Below are 23,855 nucleotides of genomic sequence, written 5' to 3'. Positions count from 1 at the left end.
GATAGTATGAAAGTAAAAGAAATCCAAAATACATCATTTGATGGCAGAGTACACAAAGACTGGCATATACTCACAAGGGAATAATACTTAGCCATTAAAATTAAGGAAACTTAAACATCTGTCAAAACATGGATGACTCTTGAAAACATAATAGACAAAGGAACCAAGATAAGCCCGCATACTTTATGAGCGCCTATGTGATATGCAGAATAGACAGATACATAGAAATTGGACTAATTGCCCCCTAAAATGAGTTTTAAGTTCCATGGATTTTATGTCAGTAAACACTTAAGAATGACAGGCCATCTGAGGCACATTTAAGAAATTGCAGTATAGTACCGAGCTTAACCAAGAAAGGTCGGGTTCCACCAGCTTTCCAACATCACATCCAGGTACAATGACCAGCAATTCCCACTCCTCCTAGGTGAAGTCCATGGCTATAACCTGAAAAATCACCATGTCATGAATCATTGAAAACATCATGGCTCCTGAAAAGGTACTTTAGTGTGGACAGGAAAGGACACAGGCTCACAGGGAACAGGAGGGCTCAGCACTCTTTCGTGAGGCTCTGGGTTCAGACTTTAGTGCTAATCTGCTGTCTACTTGACTGGATTTGAAGGTCCAGTGCAATGCTATGCAGTGATTCTCTCCCTTCTCAGATTAGGAGCTCCTGCAGTCTAACCTCTATCAAGCTGCAGAGTTGAGCACAGACAGGAACAATGCAAAGATAGCAGAAATATTTAGTAAATGAGTGATGATTGGACTAAGGGAGCTCAGATTCCACTGCCACCTTTGTGTCAGGAACTCACTAATGAACCTCTTCTTCTCTATGCATCCTTTCTGAGTGGAGGCTTGGGAAGAGGGAGAACTGAGGTGGGGAAGAGGTAATAAATTGCAAGAACTCAGCATGCTTAGTTTTCTGAGAGCCTGGAGGCTTCTCCACCCATCTGATTGTAACAAAACCCAATGAGTACATGTCAAAGTCATGCACACAATAAGCACACTCTCAGTGCACACATTCACCCCTCACATACACCTACAGGTTCCATGAGAATCCAGGGTCCCTCTCAATGCACGCAGCAAACAGGGCCCAAGGTTCTTGATGATTATACATATGTCCAGGTGAGGAAAGTGATGTTCCGATGGCATTGCTGTTTTTATCAGGTTTGCAGAAGAATTAAGAATCATTGTCTCATACAGGTGACACACAAAAAAACGAAAACTCAAAGTCCCGTATTACAGGAGTTGCCCATCAGACCCAGAAGATTAGTTTCTCAGAATCTACTCCTGCTATGCCTTCTTTGCAATCCTTAGATATGCTGCACTGCAATATGAGCTGGGGTCCATCGAACCTGACTCCCATGGCTCCAGAGTGCCAAGTTGATCAAGCAGTCCTTAAACTTGTGATCCTCTTGTCTTGAATTCTGAGACTGAGTGTGGCCCAGATGCCTAGCCTGCAACTACAGGTTCATATGACCATGACGAGATTCCTTTTCTTCTTTCAAAATAATAATAATAATAATAATAGTAATAATTATGATAATTGCTGAGTTAAGGTGTAAGAAAACCTCAGGGTTAGTCAGCACAGGAAGAATACAGGACTCACCCAACAGGACCCAGAAGAAAAATTCAGGTAACTGGCTCTCCTCTTCATTGTAGTACTCAATAATAAGAAAAACATTAACCACAAAGTAGGAACATAAGATAGACACAACTGACAGTTGTGACTATTAAGACTGAAAAACCAAATATTAGCTCAAAAGTTGAAAATGACAAAATGAAAAAGCAAAAGGCAGTGTCAAATATCTAGTCCATCAAAGCAAGAAAAGGTGACAGTGAAATAGTCAATTTTAAAAGTCATATATCAGAAACCTCTGAAAAGATAGCACATAAAATAAAGAAACAAGTTGATGAGGCTATAGAGGAAATCAAAATATAAATAATTTCTAACTTAAAGATAGAAATAACAACCTTAGTAAATGAGATGTTCAGCATAGCTAGAGAAGAAATAGATAATAAAATTGATTGAAACCTTAAATGAACAATATAGAAAACAAGCAGAATCCATGAAACAAACTCAAGGAGATATCCAAAAAACAAAAATTCTATTGAAATCTGGGAAAAACAATTTAAATGAAGGTGAGGATAGAATTTTGGACCTTGAGGACATGATGGCAGAGAGTGATCATGAAAGGGTAGAACTATGGAAAACAACAAAGCAGCATGAAAAAACTATCCAGCAGCTTCAAGATGATGCCAAGAGAAATAATATAAGACTCATAGGCATCAATGAAGACATAGAAGTCAACACAAATGAGATTGTAAGCTATTCACAGAAAAGCAGAAAATTTCCCACACATAGGGAAAAAATCTAATATACACATAAGTGAGGCACATGGAAAGCCAAGCAATCACAATCAATGTAAGATTACACTGAGCCATATAATAATTAAGTTCCCCAACATACAGCATAAAAACTGAATATTAAAAGCTGTTAGAGAGGATACAACAGCAAGTATGTTTAGGGGTGTTAAATAGCTGACTATATTAATGTTTTTGGATCACTGAACACAGCTGTTTGCAGTCTCTCTGAATATCCACTTTGTATTCTTTGATACTGTGATTTGAGCAACTATTTTCAAGATGATAATATGTAATCTATTAACAGGTGATTTCTTACTGTTTTTTTTGTAGTTCTGTATTACGTGTACCCTTACACTGCTTTGTTTTGTTTTGTGTTTTTCTCTTTTTCCTTTTAAATAAAATAAAAAAAAGCTGTTAGAGAAAAGACACATCTCACCTATCAAGGAAAGACCACAAGGATTACAGGAGTCTTTTCAATACAAATCTTCAAGTGCAGACAAGCTTGGAGTGAAACATTTCAAGGCCTAAAAGAAAACAACTTTTATCTCAGAATGATGTACCCAGAAAAACTCTTTCAAGTTTAATGGAAATTAAGATACTTCCATTACTAAGAACAACTGAAGAAATTCATGTCCACCAAAGCAACCCTAGAAACAGTATTGAAAGACATACTACATAGAGATAAAAATGATCACAGTCTCTAGAACAAAAATAGAAAGAAACCACCAGGAAGGGCAAGAAATTAAACAAGGGGAAAAATCAGAAAACAGACAACCAGAACATAACATGACAAAGTTAAGCCAATACATATCAATTGTATCCATAAATGTAAATGACCTCAATTCACCTATTAAAAGAAAAAGATTGATATAATGTATCAAGAAACAGGATCTGACTCTATAGTGTGTACAAGAAACACATCTGACTCAAAAGAAAAATCATAGCTTAAAAGTCAAAGGATGGAAAATAGTATCCCATGTAACAGAAACCCAGAAAAAAGCAGGGGTAACTATTCTGTTTGAAAACAAAGTTAATTTCAAATCTAAACTTTTTAGAAGAGATAAGAAGGTCACTACATACTTGTTAGTGGAAAACTTTAAGATGAAGAACTAACAATTATAAATATATATGGACCAAATACAGGAGCACTCAACTGTATAAGACAAATACTAATGGACATGAAAAACCACATACAAAAGAACACAATTGTAATAGGGGATATTAACACCGCACTGTCACAGACAGATTAATCAACTAGCCAAAAACTCAGCAAAGAAATAACAGAACTGAATCATACCTGTGAGCAGATGGACTTAGTGGATGTTTACAGAGTCTTCCACCTAATCACATCATAATATATTGAATTATTATGATGTCTCTCCACATGAGACATTCTCCAATATAGACCATATATTAACCCATAAACATTCTCAAGTAAATGAAAAGGGAGTGCATAATATCTTACCATAGCACACTGAAATTTGAAATTAATTGCAAGAGAAATTGCAAAACATGCATAAATATATGTAAATTAAACGACAACATTTTGAACAACCAGAGGGTTACAGGGGAAATTAAACAAGAAATAAAACAATACATTCATTCAGTGAAAATGCAGATATACTATATGGTAACCTGTCAGGTGCAAAGAAAGAAGTCATAAAAGGGAAATATATAGCAACAAATTGTCACATCAAGAAAACATAATGAGCACAAATAATCAACCTGATGTTACGTCTCAAGCTTCTAGAAAAGGAAGAGCAAGTCAAACCTAAATATCCTAGAAGAAATTGTAAAGATTAGACAAGAAATCAATGCAGTGGAAACTAAAAAAATACAAAGAATTAACAAATCAAAAAGCTGTTTTTGAGAGAATAAACAAAATCAATAAACTTCCAGCCAACCTTATTAAAAAAAGAAAGTAAAAACTCAAATTCACACAATAAGGACTTAAAAATGGAGATTACTACAGATCCCATGGAAATTCAAAAGATTATGAACATCTACCTTGAAAACCTCTACTCATATAGGGTGGAAAACACAGAGGAAATGGACAGATTTTTAGAAACATATGAACTACCAAAGCTCAATCAAGAAGATATAACAAATTTGAATAACTCAATATCAACTACCAAAATTGAAAATATGACTAAAAGCTTATCAACAAAGAGAATTCATGTTCTGATTGATTTACAATTCTATGACAAATTTAGAGAAGATTTGACACCAATAATTTTTAAACGCTTCAATGAAATCCCAAGAGATGCCATCCTATCTAACTCATTGCTGGAGGCAAGCGATACCAAAATCAGAGAAAGACCAAACCAAAAAAGAATACTATAGGCCAATCTAATGAACACTGATGTGAAGATTCCCAATTAAGTATTGACAAATAGAATCCAAAAAATCATCAAGAAGATTATACATCTAGACTACGTGGGATTTATTCCAGGAATGCAGAGATGTGTATACATATGCAAATCAATAAGCTAGTACACCATATCAAAAGAGCCAAAAATATAAAAACCACATGATTATTTCAATAGGCATTGAAAAAGCTTTTGATAAACTCTAACACCTGTTCATGATAAAAACCCTACAGAAACTCAGAATAGATGGTATCTACCTCAATTTCATAAAGGCCATTATGACAAACCAACATCCAACATCACACTAAATTAAAGTCTTCATTCTAGAATCAGGAACAAGATAAGGATGTACACTAACACCATTCCCATTTAATATAGTTCTGGAAATAGTAACCAGAAAAATAAGACAAGAGAAAGAAATAAAAGGAATAAAGATAAGAAGAGGCTAAATAATTATTATGTGCAGATGACATGATACTTTACACAGAAGACTCAAAAAACTCCATTAAAAGACAACTAGAGGTAATAAATAATTCAGCAGTGTAGCTGGATATAAAGTCAACACTCAAAATTCAATAGCATTTCTGTACACACACAAAAAACTCAGAGAGGGAAATTATTGAAATATCACCTTTCACAATAGTATCTAAAAAATGAAATATTAGTAATCGACCTAACCAAGAGTGTAAAAGATCTATATGCTGAAAATTATTCTACTCTAAGAAAAGGAGATTGTAGAGGATACAAGAAAATGGAAGGCTATCTCTTGCTCTTGGGCAGGGAGAACCAACACTGTGAAAATGGCCATACTCCCAAAATGGTCATACAGATTTAATGCAATCTGAATCAAGATACCATTAAAATACCTTAAAGATCTACAGAAAATATGTCTAAAATTCATTTTGAAACAGAAGAGATGTAGAATAGCAAAGGCAATTCTGGTCAACAACGGCAAAGCAGGGGGGATCTCAATTCCTGACCTGAAACTATACTACAAAGCTACAATGATAAAATCAACATGGTACCAGCAAAGAAATAGACCGGAGGATCAATGGAACAGATTAGAAGATGCAAACACTAGGACAAAGATACTAAGCCACCTTGTATTTGACAAAGGGACCAAACACGTTTACTAGAAAAAAGACTCTTTAACAAATGGTGTTGGAGATATTGGCTCTTTACATGGTGAAGCCTAAAACTATACTGAGACTAGTTTAAACTAACTAAACTAAACTAAACTGAAACTCATGCACTAAACTGAAGTGAAAATGGATCAAGGTCCTAAATATTAAAAATTTAGATTTTTAATACTAAATCTGTTGGAAGACAAGGTAGATAAAAATCTTAGAGACATAGCGGTAGGCAGAGAATTCATGAACAAAACGCAAGCTGCATTAGAAACACTTCAAAGAGTCAACAACTGGGATCTCATATTACTAAAAAGTTTTGATACTTCAAAGAATTCACCAACAAAATGAAAGGAAAATGCACCGAATGGGGAAGAATTTTAGCACACAATCCCTCAGACAAAGGACTTATGTCCAGAACATATAAAGTGTTGAAAAATGCCAAGCCCCCAAATTCAAAGATCCTCTCCAAAACTGGACATCTGACCTGAAAACACTTTTCTCTGATGAAGATTTACAAATGGAAAATAAATACAGGATAAAATGCTCACCATCACTGATCATTTGAGAAATGCAAGTTAAAACAACACTGAGGTATCATTTTACCCCAGAAAAATGGTTGTCATCAAGAAATCTATTGATGAAAATGATGCAGAGGCTTTGAGGAAAAAGGAACACTTTACCACTGTTGGTGGGAATGTAGACTGGCGCAGCAACTGTGAAAATCAGCATGGAGAATCCCCAATAAACTAGGATTGGAAGTTCCATTCAATCTAGCTATTCTCCTACTGGATATTATTCCAGAAAAATTGAAAAGGTCATGTCACAATAATGTATATACACCCATGTTTACAGGAGCACAATTGATAATAGCTAAATCTTCTAAACATCCAAAATGCACATCAACTGCAGAGTGGATGTAAAAATATGGTATTTTTATAAAACAGATTATTACTCAACTCTAAAAAAGGATGATCTTGAGCCCTTTGTAGATAAATGGAGGCAAATTGAAACTATCCTCATCAGTGAAATAAACAAGACTCATTGCGTAGTGAAAAAAAATAAAAACTGAAAGAGTAATAAGATCAAAAATGTATAATTGATATTGTAAAAATGAAAGGGATGGGAAGTGTTATAAAGGATATAACTGTATGTATAAGTGTTTAAGTTAGATGACCATATCACTAAATCTTCATTGGATTATTGAACAGAATGGTTTGTACTGTCAATGTTTGAGTGTCTATCCAGTTTTTATGATCTCATTTTGTAACTTGAACAACTATTTCTAAAATGACAGCATGTATTGTATCAACTAGCGATTTATATTTTTAAAATTCTGTATTATTCTACCTTTTCGTATTTTTCTTCTTCTTTCCTTCTTTAAATCAACACCAAAGTAACAAATCTGACATTCACCCTAGAGATAAAAGAGATACAAGAGCAGAAAACAAAATATGATTTAAGCAACTTAGCAGAGTACAGATATTGAGAATATGTATAAGTAAAAAATATGGAAATCAATTCAGGGATAACATCTTGAAAAACACCCATTGATTTGTATTAGCACCATGGTTTGTAATTTTAGGCAGTACAATTTGTTATGCTAGGTGAAATGATTATACTAAAAACGAGGTTGTATTTTAAGATAAAAAATATTTTCGTTGAAACTTTTGGAATGAATAATGGAGATGGTGTTTGAATCTGAAATGTTAAAATATATGGTAGGGACTAAATGTGGTTGGTATATTTAGAATGTCTGTTTCCCCTAAACTTTCTCCTCTTCTTCAAACCTGTCAAAGAGTTATTCTTTTATCTTTTGAGAATAGCATAGCACTTAGAAACAAATATGCAGCTCCACACTGGAAGCCAAGATGGAGAAGACCTCCATGGCCACCATCACCTTCCCTTTCCTGCTGTGGTACATGGGGAGGAAGGTGACCCACACACTACAGAAAACCAACATGCTGAAAGTTAGGAACTTGGCTTCATTGAAGATGTCAGGCAGGTTCCTGGCCAGGAAAGCAGGACTAGGGAGCACAGGTATGCCAGGACACAATAGAAGGTAGTGAGTGAGCCCTCGATACACACAATGATGATGTGGTCATGTTCAGAGTGGGCATCTGTGTCACTATAGGGTAGATTTGTCCCTATCCAGGTGCCACAGAGAGTGAGTTGGATCAGATAGCAAATGGGGTTAATGTAGTTTGGTTCTCCTGATACCAACAACTGCCTTCCTTCTGCCTGGAGCAGTGTTTTTAAAGGCTAGAACCACAGGAATGATCTGGGCCAAGACAGAGGAAATAGCCACACTGACCACGAGTCCTAATGTCATTTGAAAATGAAAATATTTTCATTTTGAATGCAATTGTTTTACAGGCTTATAACATTTTTGGTAGTAATTTGTATTTTAATCCCATTACTGAAGAACAGTGTATTTTTAAATATCTCCAATTTTTAAAATGTATAATCTTGAAAATGTAAAACTGAAAGTAAATTTTGCACTATATATATCATTTGACCTAACTGACTGTCTTTACACTATAGAAGAATACATAATAATGTATCACAATTCATGACATCAGATACAATATAATGCAAAAATTCTATAGCCATTTTTCTATTTTAACAATTTTTGTGAGTATGCAGTTCCTAAAATGAATATTATCATTACATGTTGCAAAAATATATGAAAATAGCAAAAACTTTGTATTTGAAATTTGTTATGAAAAAGTACTGGATTTGAAACATCAAAGCATTCACAGGAAGCTTTGAGAATTACACACGTTTTGTTTCACAGGTTACCTTAGTCCAGGTTCACTGTAAGATTACAGATTGACACTGTCTCACTCACCATTAGATATAAACTAGGATGACCACGGCAATCAGTGCTTCATTTGAGCATCATAGAATCAGCAGCACCAGAGAAAAGTATGTACCTGTTGACTGTGACTATAAAATGAGTACATTGAAGGGATGAATTAATAGACGAGTGGGAAACAGTGCTCCACTCTGATCCCATTGGAAATATGCCTAACTTCCCATTACTGGGAAGTTATTAGAGGGAACAGTTATCACAGTGTCATTCTACATTTGATACCTGTCTGATTGAAAATGTGTCCCTTTGGGCAGAAAATACAGATAAAGCAGTGGACAGGCCTTCCTTCTTGAGGAATTTTTCTGAATCCTGGACCACAGCTCTGACTACACAGTGAATGAGGGGTCTAAGAGGAACAAGGAAGCACTGGTTATAATTTTGCACATTTTGAGAAGATGAAATGTGATGTATGTATTTCCAGATTAATAAGACAGATCAATATTTGACTTTTATTAGGAAATGATCAGAAATTCTTTTTGCATAGTTGACCATGTTTATCTTTCTATTGTTTGTATATATTTCTTGACAAATTGTGTGGGAATGTCCATATGTGGGGAGACAATATTAAATCATGTCAGTGCTTTGGGATTATAAGTATGACAAATTTTGGAGGCCAAAGTTTCTACAAACCAACAAAAGAAAATGGTAATAAAATGCATTGTACAAGTGTCCCCTTGTCACTGTATATCAAGCAAATTTACTACATTGCAAGCATTTATTAGCGCACGTTATTAGGACAGAAAAAAGAACGTGGTGATAGTCTTTTACTAACCTTGTATAAGGTAATTTAGTTATTTTCTTCCTCATTACCTCCTCTCTCATTCTCCCCCAAATACTCTTTTGCCTCTTTTCCATTTCCTTCTTCTCCATATTCCCCTTTCCATCAAGAAGTCTGCCATTTAGTTCCTGTTCCTTGGTGTTTGTATTCATTTTTACTTATTTTATCTTGTGTTTATAGCTTGAGAGGAAGCATGCCATTTTTAACATGTTGAGACTGGTTTATTTGATTTAAGCACATTGCATTCCATTTTATCCATGCCCTTCAAACAAAATGACTTTGGTTTTGTAATATTAAGGTCAATGAATATAAACTAGCAGACAATTCAATAGTTTAGAGGCTCCTCCAAAAGTCTAAACTACAGATATTTTTAATTTAGTAATCCCACTACTGAGTGTATGAGCAGAGAATACAAATGAATTTAAGGACATATTTGCTCTGTCATTTCCTTTGCAGAATTACTCAAGCAGCCAACACATGAAACGAAACAGAGCATCTACTCACAAGTGAGTGCAAAACAAAGTGTATATATTTATACTAAAACACGACAGTCTTTTTAGAAGAGACCAATTCTGTCATGTTCAGCAACATGGATAAAAGTAGTGTATGTTGGATGAAATAAGGGAGGCATGGAAAGAAAAACACTATAGATCTCTGTAACGCCAAGATTAAAAAACCAAACTCACAGAGAAAGTAAAATGGGAAATGAAAGTATTTGGAAAGATTTTGGAGAAAGGAAACAGCTTTATTCAGGAAAAAAGGAATAATTTAGCAGTTTTATCATACATCATTCTTCATATAGAGGACAACAAAACGTTGCATTTTGTTTCTTTTCACCACAAACTGATATAAGATTTGTATGCTTTGATATAACAATTTCACAATATACACAAACCACAAAATATTTAGTTGAACTGTATAAATATATCCAATTTCTCCTTCTCAACAATAAACTATAAATAGGCAGACAGGAAAATCTATCAGAAAAGTTTATATGAAGAGTAGTGAAACACAAGAATAAGAAAGCAGCGAAGGATAGAACTCAGTGGCTCAGTGATTGCCTGGCAAGGGCAAGGCTGGGAGTTTGACTTCTGTTTCCAATATAAATAAATTAATTAATTAATTAAGAAAACAGGACCTAATTTCTGGATGACAAGTAAAGTAGATATGGCTCAGTAAACAATTTAATGGTGTGAGAATTCAAAGTGGGCAGAGTATAAACTATCAGGCTCAGAGATAACCACTGAAACTCTGTGATGTGTCAGGGAAGCTGGTTTTCTGTGTCAAGCGGCTTATTGTGCTGTAAATCCTGAGGTCCATTTCTTCCAGGAGTGCAATGCAGGCAGGAGACAGAGACTAAACTTAATCACTTAAGGTGGATCTGGGGGGCTGCACAACTGGTCATCAGTGTTCAGTTGTGCACTTTCTTCTTAAGATGTCATATAGAATTTGGCCACTAGATGTTTTCCCAATATCAAAACCCTCTATCAAAGTATGCCACATTCCTCAAAACATGCTCTTACAGGCTGCATACACAAAAATACCCAGGCACTATCTCAGGAGGCAGTGTGGAAATCTTGGTGGACCAAGATGAGATAATAAAGCCCAAGAAGGATCCATAAACATATTTTTAAGTGTTATTTCACCAAATTGTGGGGTGGCAGGTGCAGAGCCCAAGGCCTGAGAGATCCCCAGAGATCCTTCAGGAGGTGACATGAAGCACTGAAAAGAGAGAGCCAGCAATGATCTGATCATAACGTGACCTAGGGTGATATGTGGCCTCCATGGCTATGTTGCTGATCCACCACTGTCTGTTTAGATGTGCTGCTGTCTAGCAAGCTGGTTTGGCAAACGTTCTACTTTGTAAAGACATCTAATGATTTTGGGATTTCTCAGTGCCTTACACAGAATTTGATTCTCATTGCCGAAGGCTGATTCCACAGACAGGATCCAGCTCCGTTTATTCAACCGAGACATCAAAAAAAAGCTTTTTCCGGGAGGAGGAGCTGCGCGGACCCGGAGCCGCCTGCAGAGGCCCCGTCCTTTGTCTGGAGGAGGAGGGGTCCCGGGTTCCTGGGGCACCTCGGCCCGTACCCAGCAGCGCCTGGCCGTCGGTGAGCGGAGGAGGAGCTGCGCGGACCCGGAGCCGCCTGCAGAGGCCCCGTCCTTTGTCTGGAGGAGGAGGGGTCCCGGGTTCCTGGGGCACCTCGGCCCGTACCCAGCCGCGCCTGGCCTTCGGTGAGCGGAGGAGGAGCTGCGCGGACCCGGAGCCGCCTGCAGAGGCCCCGTCCTTTGTCTGGAGGAGGAGGGGTCCCGGGTTCCTGGGGCACCTCGGCCCGTACCCAGCAGCGCCTGGCCGTCGGTGTGCGGAGGAGGAGCTGCGCGGACCCGGAGCCGCCTGCAGAGGCCCCGTCCTTTGTCTGGAGGAGGAGGGGTCCCGGGTTCCTGGGGCACCTCGGCCCGTACCCAGCCGCGCCTGGCCGTCGGTGTGCGGAGGAGGAGCTGCGCGGACCCGGAGCCGCCTGCAGAGGCCCCTTCCTTTGTCTGGAGGAGGAGGGGTCCCGGGTTCCTGAGGCACCTCGGCCTGAGCCCAGCCGCGCATAGCCATCTGCGTGCAGAGGAGGAGCGGGGTAGATCCGGAGTGCCCGCAGGAGGCCCTTCCTTTGTCTGGAGGTTTGTGGATATCTCTGCCAGCAGGGAGGGATCACAGGCTCCTGAGGCACTGCGGTCTGTGGTGAGTACCCTAACCCGGCTGCGATCCAAGAGCTGTGGATCTACCAAGGGGCAGGTGGGTGCACAGTGTCCCTGAGGCCCAGCTTGTCTGGAACCGCGGAGTTCTGATCAAGCAGAGAAGGGCCATTGGTTCTGCAGGCCCAATGGCCTGGGGTAGAGGGGTGCCAGAGTCTCAGTAGCTGCAAACATAGAAGGGGATTTTCAACAGATCCTGAGGAGGCTTTCAAATAACACTTGAAACACAGAAATATAGGAAAATGACAAAACGAAAGACCAAATTACAACCCCAAACCTCCAGCCCAACTCAGGAAACCCTAGGAGAAGTGTATTTAGAAGAAAATATATCCCATCCTCCTCATATATTAGACACAATAGCTACTGAAGTTGACAAGCAACTCCAGGAAGCTTTAAAGAAATTCAAAATCGAAATAATTTCTCAGATAAAAGAAGAAATGATAAAAGAAATGAAAGAGATTCTAAATATATCTAAAGAAAACACAGATAAAAAATTGGAGGAATTAAACAAAAAGATAGAATCCCTAGACGAGCAATATAAGAAACAAACAGAATACATAATGCAGATGCACAGAGATATACAGGAAATAAAAAACTCCACTGAAAGTTGTAAAAACCGCCTTAATGAAAGTGAAGACAGAATTTCAGACCTTGAAGACAGGATTGCAGCAAGTGAACAGGAAAGGAAAGATCTTTTAAAAATAACAAGGAATCAGGAAATAACAATTCAACAACTGCAAGATGATGCAAAGAAGAATAACATAAGAATGATAGGGATTAATGAAAAAGAAGGAGACAACATAAAGGATATCAAGAGGATATTTAGAGAAGCAATAGCTGAAAACTTCCCAAGCATGAGATCAGAAACTGACATCAGGATCAGTGAAGCATATAGAACTCCAAATAGTCATAACCAAAATAAAACTACACCCAGACATATAATAATCACCATCCCAGAAATCCAACACAAGAATAGATTATTAAAAGCTGTCAGAGAGAAAAGACAGATCACTTATAAAGGAAAACCTATCAGAATCACAGCAGACTTCTCAGCACAAACAATAAAGTCAAGAAGAGCATGGAGTGAAGTATTCCAGATCCTAAAGCAAAATGATTTCCAACCTAGACTGATATATCCTGCAACACTATCATTTAAAATAGATGGTGAAATACGAAACTTCCATGACAAAGAACAGCTGAAGAACTTCATGAACACCAAACCAACCCTGCAAAAAATATTGAAAGACAGTTTAGATACACAAAGGAAAAAACCACTAAGCAAAGCAAATAATTAAACAGAACAGAAAGATAAAGATGCAACAGCAGAGAGATAAGAATCCTACAATTAAACAACATTTAACAGTAATAACCATTAATGTAAATGGTCTCAATGCACCAATCAAAAGAAACAGACTAGCAGAATGGATCAAGAAACAAAATCCAACCATATGCTGTTTACAGGAAACCCATCTAACCCAGAAGGATACTCACAGACTGAAAGTCAAAGGATGGAAAACAATTCTTCATGCAGCAGGAATCCAAAAAAAGGCAGGAGTAGCCATTCTGTTTGCAGACAACGTGAACTTTAAACCAACAATGACCATAAAGGACAAAGAAGGTCACTACATACTCGTAAGGGGAAAACTCCAAGAGGAAGAGATAACTATCTTAAATATATACGCACCAAACTCCAGAGCGCCCAGTTATATAAAACAATTATTAACAGAAATGAAAACTCAAATTATCAGTAACACAATTGTAACGGGAGACCTTAATACGCCATTGACACCAAGGGACAGATCGACCAGACAGAAAATGAGTAAAGAAATAACAGAACTGAATCATACCTGTGAACAAATGGGTTTGATAGACATATACAGAATGTTCCACCCAACAACATCAGAATACACATTCTTCTCAGCAGTACATGGATCATTTTCTAAAATAGACCATATATTAGCTCATAAAACATATTTAAACAAGTGCAAAAGAGCTGAAATCATCCCTTGCATGTTATCGGATCACAGCGCTCTGAAATTAGAAATTAATGATAAAAGATACCGCAAAAATCCCACAAACACATGGAAACTGAATAACACACTCTTGAGTAATCAGTGGGTCACAGAAGAAATTAAAGAAGAAATCAAACAATACCTAAAAGAAAATGAAAATGCAGATACAACTTACCGGAATCTGTGGGATACAATGAAAGCCGTTCTGAGAGGAAAATTTATTGCACTGAGTTCCCACATCAGGAAAACAGAACGAATACAAATAAATAACTTGATGCTACACCTCAAACAGCTAGAAAAGGAAGAGCAAGTCAAGCCCAAAGCCAAAAGAAGAGAGGAAATTATAAAAATCAGAGCAGAAATCAATGCAATAGAGACTAAGAAAACAATCCAAAGGATCAACAAATCAAAGAGTTGGTTCTTTGAAAGAATAAATAAAATCGATAAGCCCCTAGCCAACCTTATTAAAAAAAGGGAAGAAAAAGCTCAAATTCATGCAATAAGAAATGAAAAAGGAGAAGTCACTACAGACCCAATAGAAATACAGAAGATCATCAACACCTATTTTGAAAACCTCTACTCTCAAAAGTTTGATAACACAGAAGAAATAGACAGTTTCTTAGAAGCATATGAAGTGCCAAAGCTAGATCAAGAGGATGTAAAACTGTTGAATAACCCAATCTCGGTTACTGAAATTGAAAATGTAATTAAGTCCTTACCCACCAAGAAGAGCCCAGGCCCAGATGGATTCACTGCAGAATGCTACAAGAAATACAAAGAAGACCTAATGCCGACACTCCTCAAACTATTCAATGAAATTGAAAGGGAAGCAATCCTGCCTAAGTCATTCCTGGAAGCAAATATCACTCTAGTACCAAAACCTGAGAAAGACCCAACTAAAAAAGAGAACTATAGACCGATCTCCCTAATGAACACAGATGCAAAAATCCTCAATAAAATATTGGCAAATAGGATCCAGCAAATCATCAAGAAGATTATACACCACGACCAAGTGGGATTCATCCCAGGAATGCAAGGATGGTTCAACATACGCAAATCAATAAATGTAATTCACCATATCAATAAAGCCAAAAATAAGAATCACATGATCATTTCTATAGATGCAGAAAAAGCCTTCGATAAGGTCCAACATTTATTCATGATAAAAACTCTACAGAAAATTGGAATAGATGGTCTTTACCTCAATATAATAAAGGCCATTTATGACAAACCAACAGCCAGCATCATACTAAATGGCCAAAAATTGAAAGCCTTTACTTTAAAATCAGGCACAAGACAAGGATGTCCTTTATCACCACTCCTATTTAATATAGTACTGGAAGTACTAGCCAGAGCAATTAGGCAAGAAAGAGAAATAAAAGGGGTAAAGATAGGAAAAGAAGAAGTTAAGTTGTCATTGTTTGCAGATGACATGATACTCTACATAGAAGACCCCCTAAGCTCCATTGAAAGACTCTTAGATACAATAAATAAATTCAGTAATGTGGCTGGATACAAAATCAATACTCAGAAATCAATAGCATTCCTATACACAAACAACAAAACCACAGAGAGGGAAATAAGGGAAACTGGTCTATTCACATTAGCAAGCAAAAAAATGAAATATTTAGGAATTACTCTTACAAAAGAAGTGAAAGACTTATACAGTGAAAACTATATTACACTGAAAAAGGAAATTGAAGATGATCTCAGAAAATGGAAAGACATCCCTTGCTCATGGATAGGAAGAACAAACATTGTGAAGATGGCCATTCTCCCAAAACTCTTATACAGATTCAATGCAATCCCAATAGAAATACCATCAACATACCTTATAGATCTAGAGAAATCACTCCTAAATTTCATCTGGAACCAGAAGAGACCTAGAATCGCAAAAGCAATTCTAAGCAGCAAAGACAAAGCAGGAGGCATCACAATCCCTGACTTGAAATTATACTACAAAGCAACAGTAGTAAAATCAACATGGTATTGGAATCAAAACAGAGCTGAAGATCAATGGAATAGATTAGAAGATACAACCACAACTACAAACACACTCAACCACCTTATCTTCGATAAAGGAGCCAAGCAGGTTCACTGGAAGAACGACAGTCTCTTTAATAAATGGTGCTGGAAAAACTGGCTCTCCATTTGCCGAAAACTAAAGCTAGACCCATGTCTATCACCATGTACTAAATTAAAATCTAAATGGGTCAAAGATCTGAATATTAAAACAGAAACGCTAAATCTATTGGAAGACAAATTGGGTAGAAACCTTGGAGGCATAGGAGTAGGTAGAGAATTCATGAATAGGACTCAAACTGCACGGGAAATACTTCCCAGAATCAATAACTGGGACCTCTTCTTATTAAAAAGTTTTTGCATGTCAAAAGAAATCTCCAGCATAGTGAAAAGAAAACCCACAAACTGGGAAAAGATTTTAGTGAACTCTCTCTCAGACAAGGGCCTCTTGTCTAAAACATATAAAGAATTAAAAAAACTCAGACCTTCAAAATTCAAAGATCCAATCCAAAAATGGGCATCTGAGATGAATACGCAATTCTCAGATGAAGAAATGCAAATGGCAAATAAATACATGAAAAAATGCTCATCATCATTGGCCATTAGAGAAATGCAAATTAAAACCACACTGAGATACCATCTCACTCCTGAAAGAATGGCCAGGATCAAGAAAACCAACAACAACAAATGCTGGAGAGGCTGTGGGGAAAAAGGAACTCTCCTGCACTGCTGGTGGGAGTGTAGACTGGTACAGCCTTTGTGGAGATCTGTCTGGAGGTTTCTCAAAAAGTTGGGATTGGAAATCCCATTTATTCCAGCTATTCCACTTCTAGGCATATTCCCAGAAGAACTGAAAGCATCATACCACAGGGATATATGTGCACCTATGTTTATAGCAGCACAATTTGTAATCGCCAGATCTTGGAAACAACCCAAGTGTCCATCAACTGAGGAATGGATAAAAAAGTTGTGGTATTTCTATACAATGGAGTATTATTCAGCTATAAAGAAGGATTGCATTGAGATATTTATCAATAAATGGGCGCAGCTTGATACCATACTCATAAGTGAAATAAATCAATCTCGCATGTATGAATACCGAATAGTTTCCCTAATGTAAGTAATGATTCAAATATATAAAAATATGTGATAATCATGATTCCCCATTATGTGGCCTTGAAGCCTTATAAAATTTTCACTTATTAATTAGAAAGGCTTTACTCTGGGCTTTTTGATATGGAAATATTTGAAGCTATAGTATATGAAGTTTTATCCAAATATTTTAAGGAAAAAGACAGACACTATGGTAACTACTATTCTTTAAAAAAAATTATTTAGCTATTTCTTATGTTTATTTTAATTAAGGGAAAAACTTAAAAAATTAGGATATATAGTAGTAACTCTTTTTGATCTCCTATTAACTTGTTTTGAAGTCCTGTAATACTCCCAAGATCTTGTTTTGACTGATTAGACTCTGTTCCATTCTGTGCGACAGTAGCAAGTTTGAAGGTATAGGCAACTAATTTGAAGGCAATAAGATTCACAAAGATGCCCATTCTGGTTTGACTATTGTCTCCTTTGGAAGTCCTGCAATGTTCACAATGCCTAAGTTTTATTGGTCTTGTTCTCCACTGTTTTGTCCAACTTTATAATATCTAATGAGATAGACAATTCCTTTTAAGGAAACAAGAGACAATGTTGATAACCATTGTTGATGACCTTGTACTCTGTTCTACATCATGTGCTATGTCTATCCTTGGTTTGGACTTACAGCTTTGTTTTGCCATATTTGACTTTATTATCTCCCCCCCAAGAGAGTAATGAGAACTGAGGAGTAATAAAATCCAAAATGTGTAAATTTTGTTATAAAAAAGAGAGGGAGGGAAAAAAAAAAGAGCTCTAACGGATATAACAACAAGTGTGTTTAGGGATGTTAAATAGCTGACTATATTAATGTTTTTGGATCATTGAACACAGCTGTTTGCAGTCTCTCCGTTTGAATGTCTACTTTGTATTCTTTGATACTGTGATATGAGCAACTATTTCCAAGATGATATTATGTAATCTATTAACAGGTGATTTCTTACTGTTATGTTTATTTTTTTTTTTTGTAGTTCTGTATTATGTGTAACCTTACACTGCTTTGTCTTGTTTTGTGTTTTTCTCTTTTTCCTCTTAAATAAAAAAAAAAAAAAAAAAAAAAAAAAAAAAAAAAAAAAAAGCTTTTTCCTTACTTTGGGGAGCTGAACATGTTCTTCTTCATTTTCCTCTTTCTACTCTTGAAAACTTTACATTCATCACGGAGGGAAGCTTCATGGTGTTTAGCATACCTGCGTCCGAGTGTCCACAGAGATGGGGACTTGGTGCTCGGTGGGTTTTTCCCCCTCTACTACATTAACCAGAATCCCGATGCATCCCGCCTGTCCTTTCTATTCACACCAAAAACTTATATAAGAGCCAGTAGGTAAGTTCCATGCTGTGTGTGTGTGTGTGTGTGTGTGTGTGTGTGTGTATTAAATATGCTTATGACTCTGTGTGATTGGATTTGCTGGCATTTGTTGTACTGCTTGGGTTGGTACGCCTTGAGAACTATTTTTTAAAATGTAAAGACATTGCTGGAAGATACACTGATGATTTTTGAGATTATCTTGCTTCTTGAACTTTTGACCATGTTTCACTTTTCTTCTCTCTTCTCCATGTAAGATAGATGATAGAATTCCTCATTTTTATGCATAAACCATCACATGCATGCTCATTATCAAGCATTATCAAGTACTTAAAATAAATGAAGTACCTGCTATTTCATCATCTCCTTCTGAGACATCTCATGAAGTGATAGCCTTAGGCATCTGACAAACCAAGCCCTGGTCTGACATTAATAATGCACCCAAGTGACTCACTTTATGTGTCCACTTTGGACAGGGACATTTTAAAAGTATGTCTCACAGTGAAGCCCACCACAGCTGAGATTCACAGCCAAAGCTGACCATGTCCTACAAAATGTCCATAATTGAATCTTATCAGACTTGATGTTCTTTCTTCTGATCTTAGATTAATTAGAAGAAAATGAAACCATCATTTAGAGGGGCTTATTGCTCTACTCCAAGAATCTCTTTGTTAACTCTTTCAGAAAGAAAAGCAGAAATTTATTAATTGGAGCCTTAGTCTACTGTATGGTATGTGACTAATAACTAAATTGCTGAATTAATTTAAATAGGGATTCAATGGCAGGTTAGTATGTTCTCTGTACATGACTTGCTGGTGTAGATGTTAAGTGTACCTTAAAAGTGTCCCACATATCAGTATGTTCATGTCATAAGAGAGTCAAGCTGTATGCAGTTTGGTTCCATGACTGTCTCTATCTTTAGCAGTTTCCAACATCCTTTAATAATTACTGTTTCAGTAATAAGTATGCACTAGATATAGATGATACTGGTCTACCATCTTGTGGAGTAAAATTCTAATTTTCTGCCATGGTAAGGACAATTTTCTATCATTTTCCCCTCTATTGTTAATTTTCAATTTCTCTCCATTTTTTTCTATTTCTATATCTTTACTAAAAGCATAAAATGGACTATTTTCTGTCCATTACTTCATCCATGTGAAATCTAAGGTTGGATGACTTCACTGATTCTTCTCATGTTCCACAGTTAGGAATGTAGAACTGGTGATAGAGAAGAAACTCTTAATCACACATAACCTTCAGGGAACCTGTGTGCCCATGAGTTCATGAGGCACGATTAAAGCTACCACCCCATTTTACAAAAATGGAAGCTCCATTTTGCTCTCCACATTGTGATATACACTCAGATATATTCTGAACACTCTTTTTATTTTTAATTTAAGGAGAAAAAAGAAAAGAAACAGAAAAAGGGTACAAGTAATATAAAATTAAAAAAATAAACAGTAAGAAATCACTAGTTAATAGATTACATATTCTCTTCTTAGGAATAGTTATTCAAGTTACAAAATTGAATCACATAAAGTGGACTTTCAAACAGTGAGAGTGCAAACAGTTTTGTTCAATGATCCAAAAAACACTCAGTAATATGGTTATCTATCTTATACACTTAAACATATATGCAGTTATAACCTTTAGAGCACTTTCTTTTCTTTTTTTTGTAGAATGACAATTACACATTGTGGTTTTTATTACTCCCAGAGTTCTTATTACTTTTTTTGAAGAGAGTAAAACCAAATGCAACATATCAGAACAGAGTCAGTCAAATCAAAAGGATGGACATAATACATAATGTAAAAACAAAATATAAGGTGATCAACAATAGTTACCATACTGCCTCTTGCTATTTTAAGAAGAATTGGCAGTTATAATAAAATTGAACTAAACAGGAAAGAATAAAACCAAAGCATTGGAGACATTACAGGATTTTAAAAGAAAATAATAGTCAATCTGAATGGGCATCATAATGATTCTTATTGTCTTCACAGTTATGCCTATACTTTCAATTTGGTACTATCAAGCAAAGCAGAATAGAGGAAAATCAGTCAAAACAACAAGATGGTGAGGGCAATACAGGATTTCAAGTTAATGGGAAATCAAAGTAGGTTACTATAATGTATCCTACTATTTTTTATTTATTTTTCCCTTAATTAAAAAATAAAAAGAAAAAAGTAAATAATTAAAAAAAGGAGGGATTGAGATAAAAGAAGGCATTACAACAGAACAGCGCAGGTCAAATCATAACAATTTAAGCAAACCAGTGTTTCACCACAAGATATCCTGACATAAAAATAGTTACCATAGTGTCTCTTTCCTTGAAATCTTTGAGTATAACTTATACTGTAGTATCAAACATATCACGACACTATAAAACCATTCAAGAGAATGACATTATTACAGAGTATTTAGAACCAATTGACAGAAGATGAACAATGGTTTCTATATAAACTCCTTGTCTATAAAAGTTTTTACTTATATTATCATATATAATAAAGTCCAATAAGATACAACCTTTTAAGACCAATGGAGACTGAAGAATACATGTTTGATGGGACTTCAAAACAAGATGATACTAAATCAGTACTAGCTATTATGATGTCTTGTTTTCTCCAGAATTGCTGTTCCTACCTTCTGATCTTCTCTGCCTCATTTCTGTTGAGCTCTTTTTCTGTAGTTTGTTGTCAGTTTGTCATTCTTCATTTCGTTTTCTGCTCCATTCATTGTGGCCTCTCTGCCACTATTTCTGGAATCTTGGTATTTTCTTTTTTTAGACTATCCTGCAGTATTCTCTGTAGAGTTGAATTAGTGATTGCAAATTCTCCTAGTTCCTCTTTATCCTGGAAGCACCTTGTTTTTCCATCAATTTCTAGGAACAGTTGTGCAGTATATATCAATCTTGGCTGGAGGTTATTATCTTCCAAAGCTTGAATTATTTCCCCCCATGCTCTTCATGATTTGATGGTTTGTGCCGAGAAGTCTGCTGTAATTTTGATGGGTGTTCCCTTGTAAGTGATCTGTTTCTTGTCTCTGATGGCTTTCTGTATTCTGTTCTTATATTGGATTTCTGAAATTTTGATTATTATATGCCTGGGTGTAGCTCTGTTTGGGTTGTAGGTTGCTGGGGTCCTGTATGCCTCATATATCTGAGTATCTTTACCATTTGCCAAATTAGGGAAATTCTCTTGGATTATTTCTGTGAGTAGCTTTTGTAGTCCATTTGTTTGTGTCCCTACTCCTTCTCTTATGTTCTTAATTAAGTTATAGATCCTCTTATCATCTTCTAGTTTTTGTATTGTTGCTGTTTGTTTTTTTGTTATTTTTAAGAAGTTTTTCATTTCATGCTCCCATATTACAAATTTGTCCTCCAGTTCAGATAATCTATCCTTAGTTTCTTTCAAGCTGTTATGCCAGTTTTTGATAGAGTTTTTAGTTTCCAGGTAATCTTTTTGAACCTGCTTCACGTATTCTATGTTTTCTCTATCTTCTCCATCAAATAATTCTCCCCTTTTTTTCTGTTCTTCCATTCCACATTCTGTTTTTTCTTGGGCTGTGCTTAGCATTTCTCTAACTATTCTGCTTATGTCTTGCTTCAGCCCATTAATAACTTCATTCCTGAACTCGTCTATGAGGCTCTGGAGACAGCGCTTTGTATGTATTGGTGCTGTGTCTGCTATTGTGTGTTTCTCAGGATTGGGGGCTGAGGACCCTTTCTTGTTGCTCCCTCTTCCCATATTCTTTGTTCCTTATATTTAAGCGTGTATAGGAGGCCCAGCTTCCTTCCCTGTTGGCCACAGTCTGTTTGAATTGCACCGAATAGATGTTCCGCCCACTGCAGTGTACTAGGGAGACACAGACCTGGGCAGCCTATGCGGGGCCTGCCCCTCCAGGTCAACCTACCCTAGGGCTTCACCTCTAGGGTGCACCTTCAGGCACTGGGACCTGAGTTGAGCTAGCCTATTGGGTCTCAGCCAGTGGCGTCTCACAGGCCAGGCCCTCTGACCAATCCTGCTTGAGAGGGGGATATGTGACTGAAGTCACTGCAGCTTCTTGTTCCAGGAAGTCTGCCTGGTCTGAGTATGTCCTCTGCTGAAGCCTCCTTCTCTATGTAAGGGTCTGATTCACTCACTCACCGCAAGTCGAGGCAGGGCACCCGGCCAGTCCTGCTCCCAACTCCTTTCAACGCTTCCCACTCTCCAAGCTTTTGCGCCTCTCTCCCTGCTGTGCCAACTGGGATGCAACAGCGGCTGCAGGTAATTCAAATCACAGTTTCAGTGGCGCGGGTCCAGCTTCCTTGCTGAGACCTTATCTGTGCCTGCTGTCTCACCAGGATTGTGTTTCCAGATGGTTTCTGTTAATTTAGTTCATTCCTGGGTCAGCAAAGAATATCCCCCTGCCTGGGACTTCCTGTCCGGCACCATTCCTAGATTTCAAGTGTGGTTTCTCCGAGAGCCTCAGAGACTGCTGCTATCTATCCGCCATGTTCTTCCAGAATCTCTTTTTATTTTTTCAAAAAGCCAATCAAATTTATCATAGTTATAGAACAGTAAAAATGTCTATTTCTGTATTTGTGCAAGTCCTAATATGAGCACAGACTCTCAACTTTATTCTGTAAATGATGTAGTCAGATGGACTATAGCTCAGTCATAATTTCCTGTGATTAATGAACATTTCTGTTGTATTTTGCAGGTCTTTTATGTGTTACTTTTCCTAAGTATGCCAACACAAATTTAAGCAATGGTGAATATTTCAGGTGTAATTAACTTTCTGTACTTCTTATACCTAAATGTCCAATATTTTTAAATAAACGCTGCACATTTCCTTGATCAATGTAAGTGAAATAAAATCACTGGGCCAAAATATATTTTCACTGACAAAGCTGATCATATTTCTTGTTAAACACTCATAGGAAGCCAGCATATTTTTCACTACCATCTATTCACCCATAGCTTGTCCCCTTTCCTCCTTCAGTTCCTGGAAGATACTAGTCTAATTTGCAATGCTATTGATTTGTCTATTCAAAATATATCCTATGAGTGAGTCCATATGATTTTTGGCATTTTCTTTCTGGATTACTTCATGTGCAATTTGTTCAAGTTTCA

At 36.8% G+C, this 23,855-nt stretch overlaps 1 protein-coding gene across 1 annotated transcript in view; it reads left to right on the top strand.

Moving 5' to 3' along the window:
• Nucleotides 1-7,731: 7,731 nt before the first annotated feature.
• The window catches only part of LOC100732286 (vomeronasal type-2 receptor 116-like), a gene marked incomplete at its 3' end in the record, with an annotated part of 33,848 nt that continues 17,724 nt past the window's right edge, over nucleotides 7,732-23,855 (top strand). The window contains exons 1-2 of the mRNA XM_063229123.1: nucleotides 7,732-7,900; nucleotides 18,621-18,759. Of these exons, the coding sequence (XP_063085193.1) occupies nucleotides 7,732-7,900; nucleotides 18,621-18,759 (308 nt within the window). The remainder of the gene's footprint in view (nucleotides 7,901-18,620; nucleotides 18,760-23,855) is intronic.

This window comes from Cavia porcellus, unplaced genomic scaffold (genome assembly GCF_034190915.1).
Source record: "Cavia porcellus strain 051 isolate PalLab524CR breed Dunkin Hartley unplaced genomic scaffold, mCavPor4.1 scaffold_17, whole genome shotgun sequence".
NCBI lineage: Eukaryota > Metazoa > Chordata > Mammalia > Rodentia > Caviidae > Cavia > Cavia porcellus.
This window is presented reverse-complemented; position numbering and strand designations above follow the sequence as displayed.